Source organism: Medicago sativa, chromosome 4, assembly GCF_051527215.1.
Source record: "Medicago sativa cultivar Bolivia chromosome 4, Bolivia_mono, whole genome shotgun sequence".
In the NCBI taxonomy this organism is placed as follows: Eukaryota; Viridiplantae; Streptophyta; class Magnoliopsida; order Fabales; family Fabaceae; genus Medicago; species Medicago sativa.
The window spans coordinates 30,870,826-30,894,109 of NC_140752.1; the positions used below are offsets into that span (position 1 = coordinate 30,870,826).

The following is a 23,284-nucleotide window of genomic DNA, read 5'->3' on the forward strand; positions in this document are numbered from 1 at the left end:
TATATAGTTACACCAGCTCACGATATTTTGCTCGACATTTATCTCTGCAATTAATTCTTTTTCACAATAAAATATAATGATTTTTAAGGTTGGATTCAATTTCAATCATGGTTGAAACTTCAAGCATGTATGCAACTTTCATGTGAACACTTCCTTGATTTACGAACTCGTCTTTTTTCCCCCCTCTAATTGGTGAAGAAACGATTGGAATTTATAGGAACTAAAATGAATATGTCAAGGAAAACAAAATTCGATGCTAAGTATTGTGATAATATGTGACACAAAATCACACACGTAAATTTTATTTCAATTTTATATAACCATAACATAGAACACTTAAACAAAATCTATAGCACAATAATAGTAGTAGTACGTAATAATATAGATACTTGATTGGAGATATACCCAAGAAGCTAGCTATCTAGCTAACCAATAAAGGTCCATAAAGGTTATTATTTAACTATATAATATTGATATATCATAATATTTTCACACTCACACAAACCATGACAACAATCTTGCCTTCATCATGGAAGAATTTCACCTTTAGGATCACCACTTTTAGCTGCGGTTGATTGGAGATCTTTGTTAGGAGAACATATCTTATGATGCAGAAGACAAGCATAAGGATCATCGAAAAAAGTACACATTTGATACATACGGGGACAATCTAGTTCCACACCCTCAGCACTATAGCCTTTCAGAATTGCTACAACAAAGAGAACTAGAACAAGTGAAGCAATGGTTTTTGCCATAGTGATTATGAATGAGTATATTTACTTTCTTAATATCTCTATTGTTTTGCATGGAATAAAATGGCTATAAATTACACCAGTTTATAGTAACAGTGATTTCCTTAAATGAGAAGTGAATGAATTAATTTGATTTTGCGTGAGGATAAATTATGTTCACAAAATTAGTGTGGGAAGTGGGAACCATAGTCTTAAATATTAAGGTTGACCTGTTAAATGATATTGCAAAACTGTTGAATGATATTGCAAAACTTGTTAACATAATTCGGCCATTGATTATGCATTTGTTTCATTTCTCAAATATGGAAAGAATGGTCAACACACTCACGTGGAAACTTGGTTGTATATTTCTGCTCTCATATATATTTTTCAAGTCATATTTATAGACTATAGTGTAACATTTATTCTTGATTAATTTGTTGCACAAGAGTATGTAAATGGAATTAGTTTTTTGTTGTTGATTATTTTTTTCTCAGTTGGGAGTACTTTTCAATTTGAAAATGGGAGTGTAGTTGGGAGTAGGGTCATAATCAAGTAGAGTCAAATGCAACACTTAAAATTCGAGAGTTTCTTTGTGAACAAAATATATATGATATGAACTTAATTCTTCTACACTTAAAAGAAAATGGTCCAACTTACGATTCCACAAATAGTATCTTTTTTTTGTTGTTGTGGTGGTCGAGGTTTGAACCCCAAACCTTGCATATAGTATGTATTATCCTAACCAATTGAGTTAAGCTCACGAGCACAAATAGTAAGTATTTATCGAAACAATACTTAGGATTTCACAAATAGTAAACATTTATTTTTGTGCTAACCGAGGTTTGAACCCAAACCTTAATATATTATGCATTGTCCTTAGCAATTGAGTTAAGTTCACGATGACAGATAATAAGTATTTATCGAAACAATAATAATTTTCAAATTTTAAGAAGAACCAATTAATAAGTTAGAACTTCTCTCTCTACCCAAACACTCGCTTCTCTCTACAAACAACAGACAAACTCCACCGCCCCTTTTCCTTCCACAATCCAAATCCGCCCTGATGTAGATCTTGAAGGTCCCCTTCGCTGTATGGGGCTCTTTTTCCTCTCCTCAGCTGGTGGCCGGTTTCTCTTCGGATCTCCTCAGTCGTCCGCCGTTCGTGGTCTTGTGGTTGTTTGATTCGGGCTCGGTCTCCGTTTTGGTTGGTATGGACAGGTTCCCTCTTCCGGCTTTGTGTTTGTGCGTGTGTCGTGGATGGGTTAGGTGGTTGACGGCGGCTCCGTCGTATCAAGCTGGCTCCTGGTGGTGGTTCGTGGATTTCTTGGTGGTTGGGCGTCGCTGATTTCAGGCGGTTCTGTTTTGGCTTCTCTCATACTCTCCTTGCTCGGCCTCTGATTGCTGGTTCCTTTCATCAGATTTGTTGAGATCTGCAGATTCTTTGGCTATTGTTTCGCTCCCACCGCGTCGGTGCTCTTGGTGACTCATTTTTGTTCGTAGTTTTTGTTATGTGCTGTGTTTGTATTTGTTGTTGGTGTTGTGTTTGTTGTTGCTAGATTGGGAGGGTTCGGCTTAGACCTTTTTGCAGTGGATGGTTCGTAAACCCGAAAGGATCTGTTGTGTTTCAAAAACCCGAAAGGGTCTGGTTGCTAACGTATTGGACTCATCCCATGATCTGAGTCTTTACGCGTTGTTTTGCTCGAAAGGGCATTTTATGTTTGCTGTTAATCAGGGAGCTGTTGGCACTTGGGTTTGTTACCGTGTTGGTGGTCAATCCATTCGCCATTTTTAGACTCTAGTTGTTCTCAGCAGATTTTCACTTTTCATGCTTTTTTTGTAACTTGGTTTCGCGCCCGTACGCGGGTTTGCTGGGTTGCGTTTGTGATTAGTGTTTTTTTGTTAGAATAGATTAGAGTTGATCCATTTTGGACTGTTTCCACATGATGTATTCCCAGTTGGGTTATTCCTAGGTCAGGTCAAATGCCCCCCAATCTTTGTAACTTTTTCCTTCTATTTTATATATTTTCTATTTTGCCTAAAAAAAAATTTAAGAAATAAGTTAACATAGTTTAATTTCTATATGTTAACATTTCCCTTTTTTTTTCTCCATTATGCACATTTTTGTAATTCTTAAGTTAATCTATTTTCCTTGGAGAAAGAAATGCTAATAATATTGTTCATAAGATGAGCGCTAATAATTCTCTCTCAAAAAAAAAAAAAAGGATGAGTGCTAATAATATTGCACTCTCCTTTCCTCAAAAAAATAAAATAAAAGAATATTGCACTCTCCAATCACGATTTCTCCTTTGAGTTAAAATTTAAATGGGTGGATTTAAATTTTCCTCCTTCCACGATCGAACCCTATACCAACACATTTATAGGACCAATCGATAAGTTTTTCTTCACTCTCATTGAAATTAATGTTGTTTGTAAACATGCGAAACAAGCAAAAATTTTGTGTAGGGCCAACTATAAACAAAAAATAATTTTTTTTACAAGCATATTAAATTTAAGGATAAAATACTTTTTTAGTCGTATAAATTATATTTTTTTAGGTTTAGCCTTTAAACAAAATTTATTCAATTTTTGTCTCAATTTTTAAAATTTTACAAAAAAAAAAAGTGTTTTTAGTCTTGGATTTAATCTCTATAACAAAAAATTTCTACCAAAGAAAAATCTCTATAACAAAAATTAAGGACTAAAATTAAACAAAATCTTAGTAAATTAACTTAAAAATCGCAAGTGTTGTAGAGACTAAAAACAAAATAATATAAAAATTAGCTAATACATAAAAATTAACTTTGAGTATCAACAAATGATAAAAATTGACAATAACTTTTTAAGAAGTTGGACAACATGTGTTTCAAGCAGCCAATTTTATCCATAATTGATTAATTACAAAATAGAATGATAATGTCTTCTCCAATTTTAAAAATTAGATCATCTGCAAGAGACTTATTGCTCATTTAATATGTTTATGACTATTGTCTTGATAATTTTGATTGTTAAAAAAGTTTTCTCTATAGTTGTTATTGCGATTGGAAATACCAAACAATTACAAATAAATCTATCAATTATGTAGTAAATTTTTACTTTATTATTTATGCTAATTTTCGACAACTGAACTTGTTTGGGGTAGCTCAATGTTTATAATTTGAGGTAGTTAAATATAAATACATACCTTTGTCAAAAAAAAAAATATAAATACATACCAATTAATTCAAGACTAACATATTTTTTTGGGTAGCCAAGGCTACCCCTTGTATATATGAAGGGCTACACCCCTGTTTGTAGATATCTTATTAAATGGACTAAAATCTCATCTCGAAAGCTAGTTGAAAAGATGAGGGTGTTCAAACATATATTTATACATCCAATAGTTTGGAATCTGAGTAATGCGAGACTCCAAACAGAACAACTTCAATACCCACCCTTGTGCCTAACATCCTGACTCCAATTCCCTAATTGCAATCTTTAACACGACTTTGATATCATGTTATTCAATTCATAGGACTGGAACATATGTTTTGTCCTTACTCTATTTTGTAATCTATATTGTAAATCTCCTCGCGGACAATAACTGGTATTGCAATTTAGGTCTTCACCAAAAAGCTAATTTTGTTTGTTTCTTTGCTTGAAGATCACAACAAATACATTTTTCTTGATGCGCAAACATGTGATGGAGAGGCATGAAATTGGCAACAAAACACTTCCAAACCGTGTGCCGTCCATTCTTCCCTTACATCCAAACGCCTCCGATTCGATGTAGCCCTTGCCCTTGATCCCTATATTATTAAAATCAACTAAAAGGTCTACAAACTATACTTTCATCTATCATTTTAATCCTTATCGGGGGAATAACTTGATGGGTGAAAGTATAGTTTAAGGGTCTTTTACTTGATTTTAATAGTTAAGGAATAAGTTGGTGAAAGTGTGATAGCTTAAGAGCTAAATTGGTAGTTTATTCGGTTGAAAAATTGAATATACCGATTATTGAACACTGACAATGTAATAAAATGAAACTTAATAATCTTTTTATAAATTATTGGCACATAACAAAGATATACCACCTTCTTTCAGACAAAAAAAAACAAAGATATACTAAGTATAGAATAATACTAATCATATTCATCAAAACAAAATATAATGATTTTTTTTTCCCTCAAAAACAAATATAATGATTTTTCTTGACGAGAAATTTTTTTTTTTGGCATGACTTGACGAGAATTATATAATATATATTTCAATACGTATATAGTTGCAATAGCTCATGATATTTTGTTCAACATTTATCTATGCAATTATTTCTTTTTCACAATAAAATATAATGATTTTTCAGGCTCGATTCAATTTCAATCATCGTTGAAAGTTGAAACTTCAAGCATGTAAATTTTATGTGAACACTACCGTGGTTTATAAACTCGTATTTTTCTTCCCTCTAATTGGTGAAGAAACGATGGAAATTTATAGGAACTAAAATGAATATGTCAAGGAAAAAAATTCAATTTTAAGTATTGTGATACTATGTGACACAAAATCACACACAAATTTTATTTCAATTATATATAACCATAACATAGAACACTTATACAAATCCATAGCACATTAATAATAGTAATAATATATATATATATATATATATATATATATATATATATAGACACACACACACTTGATTGGAGATAATACCCAAGAAGCTAGCTATGTAGCTAAAGCACAACCAATAAAGGTCCATAAAGGTTATTATTTAGGTATATAATTTTGATATCATAATATTTTCACACTCACACAAACCATGACAGCAATCTTGCTCTCATCATGGAAGAATTTCACCTTTAGGATCACCACTTTTAGCTACGGTTGATTTGAGATCTTCACTACAAGAAAATCCTGTATTTCCTACAAAATTTTCCTACAAAATTACCTAGGACACGTTTACCGAGGAATTACCGACGAAATTTTCGTAGGAACGCATCTGTCAGTCAAAGAGGGTCCCATATACACAGAAAAGTGGTGCGTGGCAGCTTGTGAATGGCTGGATTTACCTAGGAAATATTTTGTAGGAAAGCAGCGGACCCACATGGAGAATAACATTAAAAAATGGTACGTGGCAACTTGTGAATGGCTGGATTTACCTAGGAAATATTTTGTAGGAAAGCGGCGGACCCACAAGGACAATAACGTTTAAAAAATTATACGTGGCAACTTGTGAATGGTGGATTTACCTAGGAAATGTTTCGTAGGAAAGCAGCGGACCCACATGCAAAATAACGTTTAAAAAGTGTACGTCTCTTGAAGAGATCCGTTGTTGTTACCGTTGGCAGCATGTGTATATATATGTGCTTCTGCATTCTACCTCACCGTACCAATTCCAACTATTTTCCTTACCATTTTCTTCACTTAATTCTCAATCAAATTTTCTTAATATCACTCAAATTTTATTCTTCATTATTTACACTATTTTTCATCATTTTACTATCATTGTTGAAGTTTCTAGCACAGGTTATTATTGTTATTTTTTATAATTGATTTCAATTTTATGTGTTTGAATCTATATATTTTTAATGTAGTTATTAAAATAAGTTACGTTTTTTTTTATAGTTTTGTTGGTTCCGATCGATTTTGAGGTTGGTGGTGTTGTTCGTTGCTGTTGATTTTGCTGCCTCCAATTAATTCGTCGACTTATTATGAGGTTGGTATATTTCTAACTTAGTTTAAATAATTGCTACAATGGTATGATATTAGTAATAAATATTAGTTATTAGAAAAATAGTTAGTAAAATTATATTGTAAATAAAAATGTTATTGGGCTTTTTGTATAAAAAAAATGTTAGTTGGATTAACTTCATCAAAAAAATATTTAGTGGGATTAAATTTAAATTTCAACTTATTAGTGTTTCTTTCAAAACAAAAAAAACTTATTAGTGTTAGAGAGTATAATAAAAAAGGTGTTATCTTGTAGAAAAACTTGTAGTTTAATTAGTTAAAATAGTTATTAGAAAAATAGAAAAATAAATATTAGTTCTTAGAAATAAATATTAGTTATTACAAAAATAGTTAGTAAAATTATATTGTAATAAAATTATATTGTTAATTTAGTTATTAAAATATGTTGCATTATTTTTTGTAGTCGGATTAACTTCATCAAAAAAATATTTAGTGGGATTAAATTAAATTTCAAATTAGTGTTTCTTTAAAAAAAAAAACTTATTAGTGTTAGAGAGTATAATAAAAAAGTGTTATCTTGTAGAAAAACTTGTAGTTTAATTAGTTAAGATAATTATTAGAAAAATAGAAAAATTAATATTAGTTATTATATATAAATATTAGTTATTAGAAAAATAGTTAGTAAAATTCTATTGTAATAAAATTATATTATTTATATATTGTTAATTTAGTTATTAAAATATGTTGCATTATTTTTTGTAGTTTCCTTGCTTTGGATCCATTTTGAGGTTGGTGTTGTTGCTGGCTGGTTGTTGCTTTTTTTTTTTTTTTGCATCCACTTGTCCATTGGCTTGTTATTTGAGGTTAGTATCTTTTATTTATTTAAAATTAACTCAATGGATTAGTAACAAAAATATTAGTTATTAGAAACATAGTTGGTAAAATTACATTGTAGTAAATATGTTATTTAGATAAAATTTGTTTTACTTAAAAAAAATGTAGTTAGTAAAAATGTTACTGTAGTTCTTTAAAAAAAAAGGTTAAGTTAGTAAAGAAATATGTATAATAAAGTTTGTTAGAAAAATAATGTAAATTAGTAAAAAAATTATGAAGTTAATTAATATGACATATGTGAATTATTTTGTGGGAATTAGTTTTGGTGTCCGCGCTTAACATTTATTTGTGGTTCGTAAGTTGTATATGCGCGCAATTTATTTCATACAAATTTTAGAAAATGTGATTTAGATTACAAAATGTTATATATTTCAGTCATAAAATATAAAATATTATATAATTTTTATGCGATACCATGTTTATTTTGTACAAATTTCTAAATATTTAGGTGATTAGAAAAAAATTGTTATTTATATTAGAAAAATATTTACGTATAAAAAATGGAACTAATTTGAGTCAACTGCAGTGACGCGAAAAATGGACCAACATATTTTCCATCGTAGTTGGATGTACGATAGAAAATATCCGGGGAAAAGGAAACTTAAGGCGGCTTTTGTGGATGGAGTTCGTGATTTTGTTGCTTACGCCATGGCGCAAGATGCCTTTCAATTGGAGGGAGGGATAAGATGTCCGTGTGTTAAATGTACGTGTAGGTTGATTCGGAGCCCAAAAGATGTTCTAAACCATTTAAAGGAGCTTGAGTTTATGGAGAATTATTATGTGTGGATTTATAACGATGAACAAGAGCCGACAAATAATACCGAGTCTGATGTTAATATGCACGCTTCAAGCAGTGAGGCGCGTATGGAGTTTGAAAACTTTGGCGTGATGGAAGATATGGTCGTTGATGCTCTTGGGGTGAACCTGTCTTACAATGAGGGTGGTGAAGAGGAAACAATCCCGAATGAGAAAGCGTTGAAGTTTTACAAGATGATGCAAGAAGTAAACAAGCCGTTGTTTGAAGGGTCGTCTGATTCTAAGTTATCCATGAGTGTGAGGCTTTTAGCTGCCGCGTCAGATTGGAGTGTAGCCGAAGAAGGCTCAGAGTGTTATACAAATATCATGAGGGGCACAACTCCTGTAAAGGACAATTTGCCCTTGAGTTATTATGAGGCTCAAAAGTTGGTGGAGAAGTTGGGATTGGAAGTTAAAACTATTGATTGTTGCGTTAATAGGTGCATGTTATTTTACGACAACGAATTTGGTAAAAATGATGAGGCGTTGGTGGCGTGTAAATTTTGCAATGCACCGAGGTATGAAGTATGTGATGATGCCGGTTCTCAGAAGAAGAAACAAGTCTCAGTCAAGTCAATGTTTACTTTGTCAATGGGTTTAAATTTCATACTCAATCGCGGTCAGTGGGCAAAAAAACAATTAACAGTGGTGTTTACGTCAAAGGAATCAGTGATGGAGGTGAAGATGACTTCTACGGTGTGATGAAACACATATTTGAAGTAACTTACCTATATGTAGATGAACCTAACAAAGTTGTATTGTTTTATTGTGACTGGTTTGACCCTGCAAATGGGATGAAAATTGATCCAAAGCATAAAACTGTTGATGTACGAATGAACAGGATGTATAATGCATTTGACCCTTTCATTTTGGCAAGTAAAGTTAGTCAAGTGTATTATGTACCCTATCCTTCTCATCACCGACGCAAACGTGGATGGTGTGCTGCTATCAAGTGTAAACCAAGAGGTCAATTTGAGACAGAAGTTCTAGATCAAGAAATACCTTACCAAGATGATGAAATATCACATGTTCCAGATGTGATTGAAGTCGATCCTGTTACAAATTTGGTTGACAGAGATGTTGACGGTCAGCAACTTGATGCTGATATGTTAGCTCAAATGTTACTTATTGACACTGATAGTGGGGAGGAGTCAAGCAACTCTAGAGACAATGGGGAAGATGCAAATAACCCTGACAACAATGTGGATGATTTTTATTATGATGATGATGAATAACCCTTGATAAAACACATGATGCCTTTAATGTTATTATTTTATCATAATAATAAAACATTTACGTTCAACATAATGATTTTATCATAGGGTTAATTAAGTAAATGGTCCCTATAAAATAAAATCACAATTTTTAGTCCCTATAAAATTTTCCATCAACATTTTTAGTCTCTATAAAATTTTCCATCAGCATTTTTAGTCCCTATAAAATTTTTTCATCAGCATTTTTAGTCCCTAAAATGCTTAAAGAAAATGTCACAGGGACTAAAAAGTGTGATTTTATTTTGTAGGGACTAAAAACAAAACTGTGAATATTTATAGGGACTAAAAACTTAATTAACCCTTTATCATATTAGTTATATATATTTAACTTCTTATATCATTTATCTATATATCTATCTAATATATTAAAAAAATTAAATTATATTTTATAAAGAAATTAAATTATTTATAAGATATTGTAGAAAGTAAAATTATATCCCGTCAATTTCACTCTCCCTCCAGGATTTTCACACTCCCCCTCTTTTCCAAATTCCAATTTCACTCTCCCTCCACACCTCCAAAACACTTAATCCCTCAATCTCACTTTCCCCCCAAATCAAAAACCTAAGTCTCCATACACTCCAAAACCTAATCGATTTTCCTCTTCTTCACCGTTCCTCTCCTTATTTCCTCTTCTTCATCGTTCCTCTTCTTCACCGTTCCTCTTCTTCTTTCACTGTTCCTCTTCCGTGGCTGACCGAATCGAAGCAATCGAACTGTTCCTCTTCTTCACCGTTCCTCATTCCTTCACTCAATCGATTTTGCTTCAAATCTCCTTTCCCAGCTCAAGGTACACTCTAACCCTAATTTTTTTCTTACCCTAATGTTGTTTTTTTATTTGATTTTTGATATAATTAGTTAATTTGTAACCTAAGCTGTTCATGTTCGTCCTTGCTGGTGGCAGCTTGTTCGGTGCAGCAATCTATTTCAGCAATCTATTGAAACCCTGAGGGCTACAGAAGATATCAAAGAGCTTCTTAGGACTAAGTTCTCTCATCCTCTTACGGTAATTAATTTCCTGCTGCCTTTTTGAATGAATGAAATATATTTTCGACCAAAAAAAAAGCTTTTTATTTACATTTTTTGTGGCATAACTGCATTGTTTGTCTTGGTTTACTCTTTTATTAGGATTAGAACCATATTTTGTCGATTTTACAAGGATTATTACATGGATATTATTCATCGGAGGAATGAAACAATGAGATTTGATTCAGTGGAGGATGCTAGTCTCTCAGATTAGTGTAAACCAATGTTTGAGTCCAACAAAAGAAAGATGTATGACTTTAATGTCAGACCATACCTCAAATAAAATAGCTTTGTATTCATCTCTGAGTACCAATTCAAATATTCAATGCTTCTGAAAATTTACTATGTATGAGATGCAACCTAATTCACTTTACATTTTCAAAAGGAAAAATCTCTACAGTTGTGTTCAGATGTAACCTTTTGTTAGTGATATCATATCATATAATATCTCTCATCTTTAGTATCTTTCATCCTTTTGACTTTGCTATCATCTACTAAGCTGAAATGAAAACCACTATGCCACTGTCCATTTCATCATTCTCACATTCCATTTTTTTTCTCTTAACTAAATTTTCATGGGTTCACATCTAGCTTTGGAGCAAAATCTGCAACAGCTGCTGCAACAGTGAGGAAAATATTGTCCTGACCAATTATGTAAGCCAAATTTGATGTGTAAAGTTTGTCTCTCACTGCTGAACCAGGATTTGCAAGAACAAGCTGCTCAAACAAGTAACGCACTCTTGGTAAGAATTAACATATTAACTTGTCCTATCATATAGTATCATAATTTATATCATATAGTATATAAATGAACCAAGATTCTTCATATACATATATGGTAAATCTTAGCAGACATGATTAATTTTGTTACCTGAACACTTCTTTTTTCAAGACTTCTATGTAATTCTTCAAAGGCATGAATGCCACTCGTATCGATGTCAGTAACGGCTGAACATATAATCACAATTTGTTAGTCTAAAACAAATTACTCAAGAAGTATGAGAGGCTAAAACAAATTAAGGACAAAAATAAATATATACTAACATGACATTTCAACTATCAAAAATTGAATTCTTGTATATTGCAGCATGTCATTTACTGTTTTCTTTGTCTGTCTGGAATAATTTATAGGAGTAATTTTGTTTGAATGCAAAAATGAGACAAGCGTATTCACTTATATAGATAGCAATGTCTTTTATAAATTTTTAAATACTCTATCAAATGAATGTGATCAAGAAACTGCTGAGAAATTCACTATTTCAAATGAGTATGAAGTAAAGTTTTTGTGTCCGATAGTGAAGAAGCCATAACTGTGTTTGCAATTACAAGTTCTGACTCAATTATTATTTATTCAACATTGGCTTGTTTTGATTCTTTTACTATGTTTTGTTTTGTTTTGTTTTGTTTTACAACTTTTATATCATTTTCGTTATACACAGAACTGAAGTAGGAACTAAGCTTTTAACTCACTGTTGTTTGCATCTGTATTAAGACTATACATTTGAATGAGACAAAACTAAAGTAGGAACTATGCTTAAGCTTTTATCTAACTGTTATTTTGGATTGGTCAAATCTGATATAGTTCTCTATGATTAAATCATTTATTTTGCAGTTTGTATCAAAATGGATTAAGTTTTAGTTGTAGGCCTGCAACTTTGTTTTCCTTAAATTTAAGTGTTGGTTACTCTAAAACTATGATGTTATATAGCAGCTAGCATTTGTAGAGTCTTAGTCAATCACATCCATCATTGTTGAGTCTCAGATGCATGTTTAATTGTGGAATGATTATTGTAGCTTTTGCTGGTGCATTTTTTTGTACGACATGCATGTTTCTTATTTTAACAAAATTTGGATTTTTTTTTGTAAAATTTGGTCTTAAAATCTGGATATTTTTAAAACCAAATCATATCCATTTAATCTGGATTAAGTTAAAAAAATTGATACCGAACCGTTTTTGTTAAAATAATTGATTTTTTGCTTTTCTTTTAATAGTACACAAGAGAAGAGCTTCCATGGAGAACGTAGATATACTTGAGGATGCCAACGAGCGTATGAATATATCGAAGTAGCTTAATCAAAGACTGTAAGAGCCGAGGCTTGTTAACAGTCCATTGCTGCAACTAGGTAATATTTGGTGCTGCCACTGAATGGTAGTTTATGTTATTTCTTGTGTGTGTATTCCTTTTTATTTAGTTGAGTGGTAATGAAATCGCGGCCAAAGAAGTTGTGACAGTAAGACATCATGAAACAATTTGAAGTCTTGAGTACATTGATATAAGGTGCTAATATATACAATTGATTTACAGTTCAAATTGGACAGAATTGATGTCACCTATGCATTACCATTTAGGGTCACCTGATTGAGTTATGTTTATTGTATAGAATTCTTTTACGCACACCTGCACACTACTTCCACTCTAATTTTACTTGGTCATCCTTAAGCAAACACAGAGTCAGATGCACATACACTGGTTTGGTGCATAACAATGAAGGTATTAGTTAATCATTATGCCTAGCTTAGGCTCCCCTTATTTGAAGTAATGTTAATAAGTAATGCTAATGATTACAAATAATATACAATGATATTTCTAGAGTCATTTTAGGAAAACAGACTCCAAAAGATCATCACCTAATAACAACATGATCGTTGACTACTATACAAGCTTAATGAGAATTCAATGCTCCTTATGCTACAGATTTTATTAATTTTGACATCTATGATTGTATTCATGTATATTATAGAATGATTTTATTTCTGCATGATGTGTTAGACTGTGCCATGATATACGTAGTGGTATATAGTCAATGTTTGCTGCACTTGGTTGTTGAAGTTAAAACTTCAAACTGATTCGTTTACTCTTTCTTCTGCTACCTCTATTAATTTTTTTTATTGTATAATTATGACAGGGATGTCTGGGCAAGACAAGGATAGGGGTAAGGCTCATGTTGTAGATCATGGGAAGTCGAAGAAAAAGAAGAATGGAAGAATAGATGTTTCCTCGGACCCTACCAGACAGTGGGTTCGGCCGACGGGGGTTACCTTCCGTAACATTGATGAACGGACAGGTACTCCTATTCGTACTGCTACTAGTCCACCTCCTTACTCCACTCCATTCCCGACTATTCCTTCTGCACCATTCCCGCCTAATCCTCCCGCACCATTCCAGCCTAATCCTCCTGCCCCATTCCTGCCTAGTCTTCCCGCATCATTTCCAGCAGCTACTACTAGTCAGGCTACTACTAGCCAGCCCCCCATATATTCTAATCCTGGTTTTGCCATGCCTGGATTTACCCTGCCATCCACACACTCACCAAATTACAACACCACCCCATATAATGTCCGACAAGGCTTTAACACATCCGTTCCATCACAATCATCAACGGAACTGATGCAAGATCTTATGCAAACTGGCAATTTCCTAGCCTTACTTGCTGATCAACGGCCTCAACAGCAAGAACAACAACAACAACAACAACAACAACAACAACAACAACAACAACAACAACAACAACAACAAAACAACCAAAATGAAGAGGTACCATCTGGGGGTGATCAACAACGACGACAACGGCGTCACATCATTGAAGACTGGGAGTATGTGGATAAACTTGTTGTGGTTACACCAACACCTGAAACGTAAGTAATAAAAATTTAATTTGTTACCTATGTTTGACCTAATTCTTATTAGTTTTTTAAATGCATAATTTAATTAACAATTCAAATTTGTAGGTTGGAGCCATCCCACGGAGTATCAGAACATATTAGAATGGCGATCCAGACGTTTTACCCTAAAGATAGGCGTTGGGCCGTATATACAGATCTTACTACTGAAGACAGGAATGACCTTTTTAAATACTTTTCGGTAAATACTTTTCTCCTTAGTTCATAAATAAAAAAGAACCTCCAAGTTTTGATTAGTTAAATCAAATTTCTTCAATGAGCCATTGTTTATTGTTTTTAATCTTTAACTTTGATTGCAAAACATACAAATTGATTTTGAAATTGCTCTTCTGCAATGTGGTTTGTCATAATAATGATCTCCTTCATCCATAGCATGGAGCCTCAAGTAAATTCTTTTTGTTCAATCTTTAGTGTTGTAGGAGACCATGTATGATTTTGATGTCTTGAGTTTAGAGTTTGCTTGATTTTCTTTCTACTGTCTTTTGTATCTTGATCCATTAGCCAGCCAGATTGTTCCTTCCCTGATTGCTTAATTTCAACTTTTCCTATAAGCGATCTTAGGGTTATGCTTCTCTTCACTCTTCTTTTACGATACGTTATCAAGAATTATTTTTGCAATTTTTGGATTATTGAATATAAACATCATTGGAAAATTAAGATACAATTGGACGTTTTGCAATGAGCTAAGAAGTCTTGATGACTAGAATGGTTTGATACGAAAATGGGGAATGGCTCCAGATAGATAAATCATTTTTTTTATTGCAGGATTTTTGTAGATGGGAATCTCATCATCACACTCTTGTAGAGAGAAACTTTCATAGGGTAGCTGCAAGACGTTTATCAGATTTATTGTATGATGAACGGCAGGAATTGAAAAAACGTAAGGGCAGTTATCGTACAGAATGGATCGGAGAAAAAAGCTGGGACTTATTGTTGACGTATTGGAATGAAGATCCACATTTTAAGAACCGGTCCAAAGCTAACAAGGCGAACAGAGCATCTATTGTAGGAGGACAGTTGCACGCACAAGGCTCTGTCAGTTCCGCTACCCATGCTAGAAATTTGGTAAAAAAATATATTTAACTATTAATATTTTTTATATATGTATATATTAATTTTGCCAAATGTTCTAATTGGTTAATATTTATGTGTACAATTAGCGAAATAGATTGGGTAGAGATCCTTATCCGGAAGAGATCCATGATGAGACTCATTTCAGTCAGAATCTTGGTCGGTATGTCGATGCTAGAGCTAGCAATACCCAGGTAAATTTTTAATAATTTTCTGTTCTCTGATGTGTTCAAAGGATGTGTCGGTCATATGTATGCATTGTCAATTGGTGCCCTTCATTTTTATTTGATGCTTATAAATATCACATTGTTAGTTAAATTATTAAAGCTTGCTGCTGCCCAGAAAATGCTGTCCTGTTATGTTTTGTTTGCCTGCATTTTTTGTTGGTTGGTGCCTTTCATTTTTGAGATTGAAGCTATCAGCACTTTTTGTTTGTGGCTTGCTTGCTGCTGATGTGTCTGTGTTTTTTTCCTTCCCGGTTTTGACTTTATTGTTTATTACTTTTCTTTATAGGCAGCTTATCGCACGAATGCAGCGGAGTTTTTGGAGGAGAATCTTGAGATTCCATCATATCCAGAAATTCCCTTCCCTATTAAACTTCAATTATGGGCAAAGGCTGCAGAAAAAGGAAGACTGGATGGAGGAAAAGGAAGAAAGGGTAGAATGTACGGTCTTGGGCCGTTAGCCGGTAATGTGGTACATGGAGATTTGTTCTATGTTCCTCCTCCACCAGAGTCCTCATCTCGTTCTAGGGATCTGCCTCTTGAGATGCAAGCAATGATACAACGAATGAACCAGGAGTTGCAATCTCAAAAGGAGGCATTGGCAAAGAAAGAAGAATCGGAGAATGAGTTAAGGGAATTGCTGGCCAAACAAGCAGATGAAATGAGAAAATTCAAAAGGATGGTTACGAAAAGGATGGGTGGCATGAAGAGTAGGAAAACATCGGAATCATCGTCGCCATCGAGTCAATCGTCACCATCGGTTCAAGAAGACCAATCACATGACGATGATGACAACGTTGATGATGATGATGAGGACGACGAGCGGGATGATGATCATAGCGAGTAATTTTTATTCTTGTTGTGTATTTTGGTGTTGTTTTTAGCAGGTTTTTTTGGTTAGGGACTGGTTTGGGGCACTTTTCGGGTTGTTTTAGGTGGTTTGCAGTGGTGATGTACCACTGTCAAAGAAAATTTTGATTGCCTCACCACTGTTAAAGATAATTTTAGTTGCCTTAATGAATTTTATGTAATTATTATCAACATTATAGAAACAAATTCTCAAAATTTTTTGGGTGTTTTTGAAATTTTGGCGCACTTTACTTATTTGTTTTTTTTTTAATTTGAATTTGTTCTGAAATTTTGGCGTCATTTTCATTTCAAATTGAAAATTTGGATTTAATTTAATGTTTTTTTAATTATTAATGTTTCCTAGGAAACTTTCGTCGGAAAGTGTGGGGTAGCTTGCAAAATGCTTTCCTACCAAAATTTTGTCGGAAAGCATGTGTCAGTTTTGGCAGTCTGCAAAGTGCTTTCCTACAAAACTTTCCTCGGTAAATTCCTCGGAAACAACATTTCCTCGTAAAACTTGTAGGAATAGATCTAAAATTTCCTACAACTGGTTTCCTCGGTAATCCCTAGGAAAACAATGTTTTCCTACGAATTAGGCTTGTTTTCCGAGGAATTTTTCCCTAGGAAATCAAGTGTTTTCTTGTAGTGCTTTGTTAGGAGTACAAAACTCATGATACAAAGAACAAGCATTAGGATCATGGAAAATAGTACACATTTTATACAAATGGGGACAATCTGTCTCCAGACCCTCAGCACTATAGACATTAATAATTGCTACAACAAAGAGAATTAGAACAAGTGAACCAATGATTTTTGCCATAGTGTGTAATGTATGATTGAGTATTTTTTATTTTCTTCTTATCTCTATTGTTTTGCATGGAATAAAATGGCTCTAAATTAGTCTAATTTATAGAACTAGTGATTTACATAAATGAGAAGTGAATGAATTAATTGATTTTGCGTGAGGATAAATAATGTTCACAAAATTAATGTGGGAACCATGGTGTTAAATATTAAGGTTGAGTAGTTGATTGTTATGGAATGGTTATTAGAAATTATTTAGTTAAATGACGTGGCAAAAATGGTTAACAAATGGAAATTTGGTGTGATGATGACTTTAGACCATTGATTATGAATTTGTCTTCACTTCAAATATGGACACTTATTGTTGATTTTATTTCTGCTCTCATATATATTTCTAGTTATATTTATAGTGTGACATTTATTCTTGGTTAATTTGTTACACAAGCGTGTGTAAATGGGATTACTTACTTCTTGTTGATTTCTTTTCAAGTATGAAATATTCTTCAATTTGAAAATGGGAGTCTAGTTCGGAGAAGGGTCGTAATCAAGTAGAGTCCAATGTAACACTTAAAATTCGAGAGTTTTTTTTTTAAAAAAGTAAACGATAATTCATTTACTTAAAGGAAAATGCTAGTTGTTGCCGTCAATTGTTAGGACAAAGATCGTTTAAAATCAGGAAAGTGTAAAGTAAGAAAATCAAGGGTTCTCTTCAAAATAATAAAGAAAAGCAAGGGTTATGTTTCAAAAAAAGAAAATCAAGAGTTGTTTTTGTAACAAACTCATGATTTGTTATTGTTCTGGACCGGCCAGAAGGCCAATCCCATAGCGACAGTTTTAAAGTCCACCACACTAAGGCACAACGCTTGAAGGAACACACCAACAACAGTGCACCGTATCACATTCGAGCATGCCTCCGTCCAACAATCACCTTACAGGTGTCCTCTAATCGCTCCCTAATCACACACCGCATATCCCGGAGACGATTAATCTCACGCGCGCTTATATAAGGGTGACTTAGCTTCACCCTCAAGGTACGATTCACTTTCACCACACTTTTTACACACTCTTTCTTAGTTTCATCACTGACTTCAGCGTTGGAGTGTTAACGTTCCTGCAGCCTGCGGAAGCCGGTTGTTTTCCTTCGTTGTTTTTCGTCAATCAACTTCTCGCACTATCAAGCTTTTCCCATTGTGCGACATCCTACTGTTTTGTTTTTGTAAGTCATTTTTTTTTTTCTTTCTTGCCGATAGTTTTCATAATTAACAATGCTCTTATTTAAACATATAGGATTGTGTTATTTCACGAAAACAATCAGGAAGAAATGCAAGAACTACTCTTATACACGAAACAAAAACAAAACAGTAGGATGTATACACCACAGGTTGAAAATAAGATATGTAGTTGAGTTGAGATTATATTCTTCGCTTTCGTTTGGCAATGAGCCTTAATAAGAAGCAGTTTCATTAAACTAGTCCAACTTAAATCTTCTACTTGGTTGCATTTCCCTTGTATATTTTTTATCTACATCATACACTTCTTTTGCAATTACTTTAATTAATATATCTAGAGAAATGCAAGGTTTAAACTTAATTCATTTTGAGAGTTGAGAGTTTGCTTTGTGAAAAAATGTAAGGTTTGAACTTAATTCATTTCTTGACCAAGAAAGAACTTAATTCATTTATTTAAACTAACCTTCAATCTTTTTTTTCTTGGGACAAAAACCTTACTTAAATCTTGAACTTGGCTTCATTTAGCTTATATATAAATAACAAAAGTTAGTAAAATATTATTCATTATGAATTTAAAAGTAGAACAATTTGCAATCTCACTGGTATAGTATTATTAAAAAAAATAGTATTTATAATAGCTATGTACGTTGATTTAAGTTTGACTTTTTACTTTTTTTTGGTAGAACTTATTTAATTTATTGTTTTACCGAATAATTAATGAATGGGTCATGTTAACTTGTGCTCTTAGGGCACAACAAGTTAAGGATTTAAAAAAAGAATTACTCCCTCCGTTTTAAAATGAGTGTCGTTTTAGGTGTTTACACACATATTAAGAAATGCAATGATTAAAAGAAAGAGAATGGTTATTTTACCAAATTATCCTTATTAACTATTAGTTAGTTTTAAAAGTAATACTTTGGAAGTAGTGTGCAGAGTATTAATTAGAGGGTACAATTGAAAAGAAAAAGTTATTATTGCATTGGAAACTGAAAGCGACATTCATTTTGAAACAAATTTTTTTGGCTAAAGCGACACTCATTTTGAAACGGATGGAGTAAAACATAAGCTTTGTATTGAAAAACTAAGTTTTTTAACTTTTCAAGACATTGAATGCACTATTTTCAAAAATAAATTTCTACATTTGGCTACTAAACTTGTGTCTTAAGGGAACAAGTTAGCATTTCCCTTAATGAATTGATCGCAAGTTTACGAATAGTTTAATCGGAAAACACTTTTTGCCACGAACCATGAAACCACGAAAACCAAGAATTTCAATTACCACCACCCATGTTTTTCACCAAAAACCAATTTAATATTTATTCATTATTTAATTTTAAAAAAACTGTCAAATATTTGTGTGGTATCGTTGAATTCGTGGCTTGTGCCTTCGTGGTATATAGCGTTAGCCGTATCAATACTTTTTTTTTTTTTGAAAGAATAGTATCCATACTTTTGATGATGCAGTTAAAAGCATAACAACATTGTTTACAAGAGTGTTAATAGTATTACACTCTCCAATCACTTCCAAACACAATTTCTCCTATTAGTGAAAATTTAAAGAGTATTACTTTTTCCCACCCTATGCCTTTCCTCGCGCGCCCTATTTTTTTTTCCAATTTTACCCTCGGGACATTCCGGATTATATAATCCGGAATGCACCAGTGCACAGAACTGAAACAGATTTGCATGTCATTGTGGTTTTTATCATTTTTTTTTCCAATAAATCATTATATATGTTTGTATAAAAGACAATTAACTTAAATATTATATCAAAAAATGATTATATATATATATATATATATATATATATATATATATATATATATATATATATATATATATATATATATATAGAGGACATATCAAATGAGAGCACATTTTATAATGAGAGGATGAGAGGAGGAAATAATAGCCTTTGGATTAAAATGAATGGTTGTGATTAAATTTCCTTTTAATGAGTCATAATTCTTTTACTTCCTTGTAACTAACGCCTATCTCTCTCTTCCTGAAACCTTTCTTCTTTCATCTTCCTCTCTGCATCACTCTTCCTTGCCTGTTGAAAAACAATCACAGATTCAATAGTGCTGACGAGTCTCCGACCTCTACCTTACAACCAATCAATTAGTTGCCCCTTATTTGCATCTCTGTGACATTTTTTATTGCTGAAGCTATGCAATTCATTCTATCCTATTCTTGTTAATCTGCAGATTTTTTTCCAAAGGAATTGAAGTATATTGAAGCTTGAGGCGTAAAAACTAAAATCTGAAAATTTATTGAATTGATTAAAAAACCAAAAATTGATTGAATCCATTGCTCCTAATACCCAGAATTTGATTAAATTAAAAAAAAAAAAATAAGAAATTGATCCAGTGCTACAAATACAAATGAACTCACAATCATGTAAAACAAAATGATTAAAAGAAAAAATCGATGAAAATTTTTCCTTTCAACAGAGAAGACTTCTGTAATTCAAGACTTGACCATGGGATGAGTAAAACCACAAACCATTGAATGAAAGATTAGCAAAAAGATCCGTTAGTTGCTTGTTGATTGTCCATGATGGAACACAATCCTTACATCCCAATGTATTAATTTAGGGTTCTTCATGTTTGCATTAGAATCGTACAAAAAAAAAAATACCATTAGTTGGGAACAAGTGAGTGAGCGAGGGAGAAATTATATTATGAGGTGCAGTTAGAAAACTTAAACTCATTTACAATCATTGATTTAGATCCAAGGGCTATTATTTACTCCTCTCATCCTCTCATTTAAAAAGTCCTCTCACTTGATATGCCCTCTATATATATATATATATATATCATTATACCAAAAAAGTCGAATTTATATCATTACACATTTCACCTAATGATATACATTTCAACTAAACTAATGATATATATCTAATCTATGACGCCGAAAGATCAATGAGACTATCATCCACTTCAACCTTCACACCAGGAGCAGGACCAGCACCAACCCTCTCATCGGGATCAATATTTTCAACAATGTACAATTCTTCATCATCTTCTATGACCGCTACACCCGCCGCCCGACTTAGCTCATTATAATCTGTCATCCGGCTGATGTAACGCCCTCCTTTTATTTATATATTTTTATTAAGTTAGAATCTATTTATGTGATTTATTTTAAATCTGTGAGGTGTTGGTATTTTATTAAGTGGCATTATTCTATTATTTATTAGAATATGAGAATTATTAGTGTAAGTAGAATTGGAGGTTAGAATAGAAAGAAGAATAAGTTATTGGGCCTAAATAGATTTAGGAAGAGTGGTTAGTATTATAAATAAGGAAGTTTAGGTTAGAAAGAGTTTTTTTTTACGTTAAACCGCTTTTTGGAGAAAGAGGAGAAAGAGGAGAACTTAGAGAGAGAACCTAGGAACGAAGAACGCTGCTTTTGATTTCAGAAAAACAATCTAAGGTAAGGGTGAGACTATCCTTCACTAATATTAGGTCTGTGAATCATTAGATTGCATATAACATGATTTTCATCATAAGGGTTGTATGAACATATGGGTGGTGAAGGGTTTGTGTTCTTTTCATGTTTTCATGACCTTTAATCAAATTCATATTAAAATTATTGCTCTAATTTGTTGTTGTGATTTTATTTTTGAATAGTTGATGAATCTATGATTAAACTTGTGCCCTTTTACGGTGATGCTGTAGTTTGAAATCTATAAGAAAAAGTGAGTAGAACCTATAGATAAGGTTTTAAAGTGTTTGCGTGTTAATGAAGTTTAATTCTATGAAAAGTTATTTTAATAGTTTATTTGTGGGAATTTATTTAGAATAGTTGGATCTTGTTTTCGTCTTCAGCCTTTAACCATTGTTTTGAAATTGATTAATAGACAGAAGCACTAGTTTAATTGAGTATGCATAATTGTTAACTAAAGCCATTAAAATCTTTGTATCGTTCAGCCCGGTGTGTTATCATCGAAATCTATTAAAATCATTCCATAATTCGTTGCTGCAATGTTCACTGCAATTTAATTGAATCTAATTGGGTTCAACTCGTGTTAGCTAAATAAGTGACCGAATCCTTCAAACAATCGTAGTATCAGTAACTACTTGATAAGTTGGCCCATACCTCTACTAGTTGTCCTATTATTTGGAAATATAAATAAACTAGTAAACATAGATGGCTAATAGGGATAAGTATATACTCATCGACTAAATCCTTCCAATTTGAATAACAGTTTAATTAGAGTGGAAGGTGAGAGACTGCCATATGACTAGAAAAAATAAGTTGCTTATGATATTCTAACACTTATTCTTGATAATATCCCATGATGTACGTGTCTCCTATGCCTTTATCATTAGATATAATTAGTCTAGTTTTAATAATAAAAATAGGCTAAGATGATAGCAGGTTACTATATGTGCATGAGCAAAAATATTAAGGACACATTATCAAAATGATTATAGACAATTTCTATTTGATTATTTGTATGTCTTATACGTGCAAGTATTTTTACCCTATATCTTGTTAATATTCTATGGAAGATGCTGATTTATTAATGAGTTATTTAACGAGTGTAATTGATGAATTATTTGACTAAAGGGTAATTTGTGAATTATTTGATAATGTGAAATTGATGTGGTATATAGATGTGCTATTTGAAGATGTGTTATATAAAGATGTGCTATTTGAAGATGTGTGATTTAAAGATGTGTAATTTAAGATGAGTTATATAAAGATGTGCTATTTGAAGTTGCGTGATTTAAAGATGTGTAATTTAAGATGAGTTATATAAAGATGTGCTATTTGAAGTTGCGTGATTTAAAGATGTGTAATTTAAGATGAGTTATATAAAGATGTGCTATTTGAAGTTGTGTGATTTAAAGATGTGTTATATAAGAGTTGTTATATGCTGCACTTGTTGCTGTTTGCTGTTGTTGACCATTAATGTTATAAGTTGTAAATGTCGGTCTAAGTTGTAAAGTTGTAAGATGTCGTCCAAATTATTGGGGTCATATCAGATGTTCATGATGTTCAAGTTGTAGGAAGATTGAGTCCA

General features: G+C 32.4%; 2 protein-coding genes across 5 annotated transcripts; both read left to right on the forward strand.

The window, feature by feature from the left end:
* The first annotated feature begins 6,096 nt into the window (after window positions 1-6,096).
* Window positions 6,097-9,395, forward strand: LOC146927742 (uncharacterized). 2 transcript variants are annotated; one of them, XM_085700962.1, is made up of 4 exons: window positions 6,097-6,236; window positions 6,336-6,426; window positions 7,164-7,264; window positions 7,822-9,395. In XM_085700962.1, exon 4 carries the CDS (start codon window positions 7,833-7,835, stop codon window positions 8,790-8,792), a length of 960 nt encoding a protein of 319 aa, XP_085557088.1. In that variant the 5' UTR covers window positions 6,097-6,236; window positions 6,336-6,426; window positions 7,164-7,264; window positions 7,822-7,832; the 3' UTR covers window positions 8,793-9,395. The 2 variants fall into 2 exon arrangements, with proteins under 2 accessions (XP_085557088.1, XP_085557089.1); XM_085700963.1 differs by lacking the exon at window positions 7,164-7,264 and having other exon boundaries at window positions 6,107-6,236; window positions 7,822-8,951.
* Window positions 9,396-9,892: 497 nt separating this feature from the next.
* Window positions 9,893-16,452, forward strand: LOC146927743 (uncharacterized). Of its 3 annotated transcripts, none has more exons than XM_085700960.1 (9): window positions 9,893-10,154; window positions 10,240-10,370; window positions 10,982-11,133; window positions 12,383-12,514; window positions 13,298-14,027; window positions 14,121-14,253; window positions 14,838-15,137; window positions 15,233-15,337; window positions 15,657-16,452. In XM_085700960.1, the coding sequence occupies exons 5-9, from the start codon at window positions 13,300-13,302 to the stop codon at window positions 16,212-16,214; spliced, it is 1,824 nt and encodes a 607-aa protein (XP_085557086.1). In that variant the 5' UTR covers window positions 9,893-10,154; window positions 10,240-10,370; window positions 10,982-11,133; window positions 12,383-12,514; window positions 13,298-13,299; the 3' UTR covers window positions 16,215-16,452. The 3 variants fall into 3 exon arrangements, with proteins under 3 accessions (XP_085557086.1, XP_085557085.1, XP_085557087.1); XM_085700959.1 differs by having other exon boundaries at window positions 10,269-10,370; XM_085700961.1 differs by lacking the exons at window positions 9,893-10,154; window positions 10,240-10,370; window positions 12,383-12,514 and having other exon boundaries at window positions 10,994-11,133.
* The last annotated feature ends 6,832 nt before the right edge of the window (window positions 16,453-23,284 follow it).

Excerpts from the sequence above, each read along its gene's own strand:
- LOC146927742 (XM_085700962.1), top strand. The coding sequence starts at position 7,833 with ATGGACCAACATATTTTCCATCGTAGTTGGATGTACGATAGAAAATAT.
- LOC146927743 (XM_085700960.1), top strand. The coding sequence starts at position 13,300 with ATGTCTGGGCAAGACAAGGATAGGGGTAAGGCTCATGTTGTAGATCAT. Across the intron at positions 14,028-14,120 it reads GTTACACCAACACCTGAAAC|GTTGGAGCCATCCCACGGAG; the intron begins GTAAGTAATAAA and ends TCAAATTTGTAG. Across the intron at positions 15,338-15,656 it reads CTAGAGCTAGCAATACCCAG|GCAGCTTATCGCACGAATGC; the intron begins GTAAATTTTTAA and ends TTTTCTTTATAG.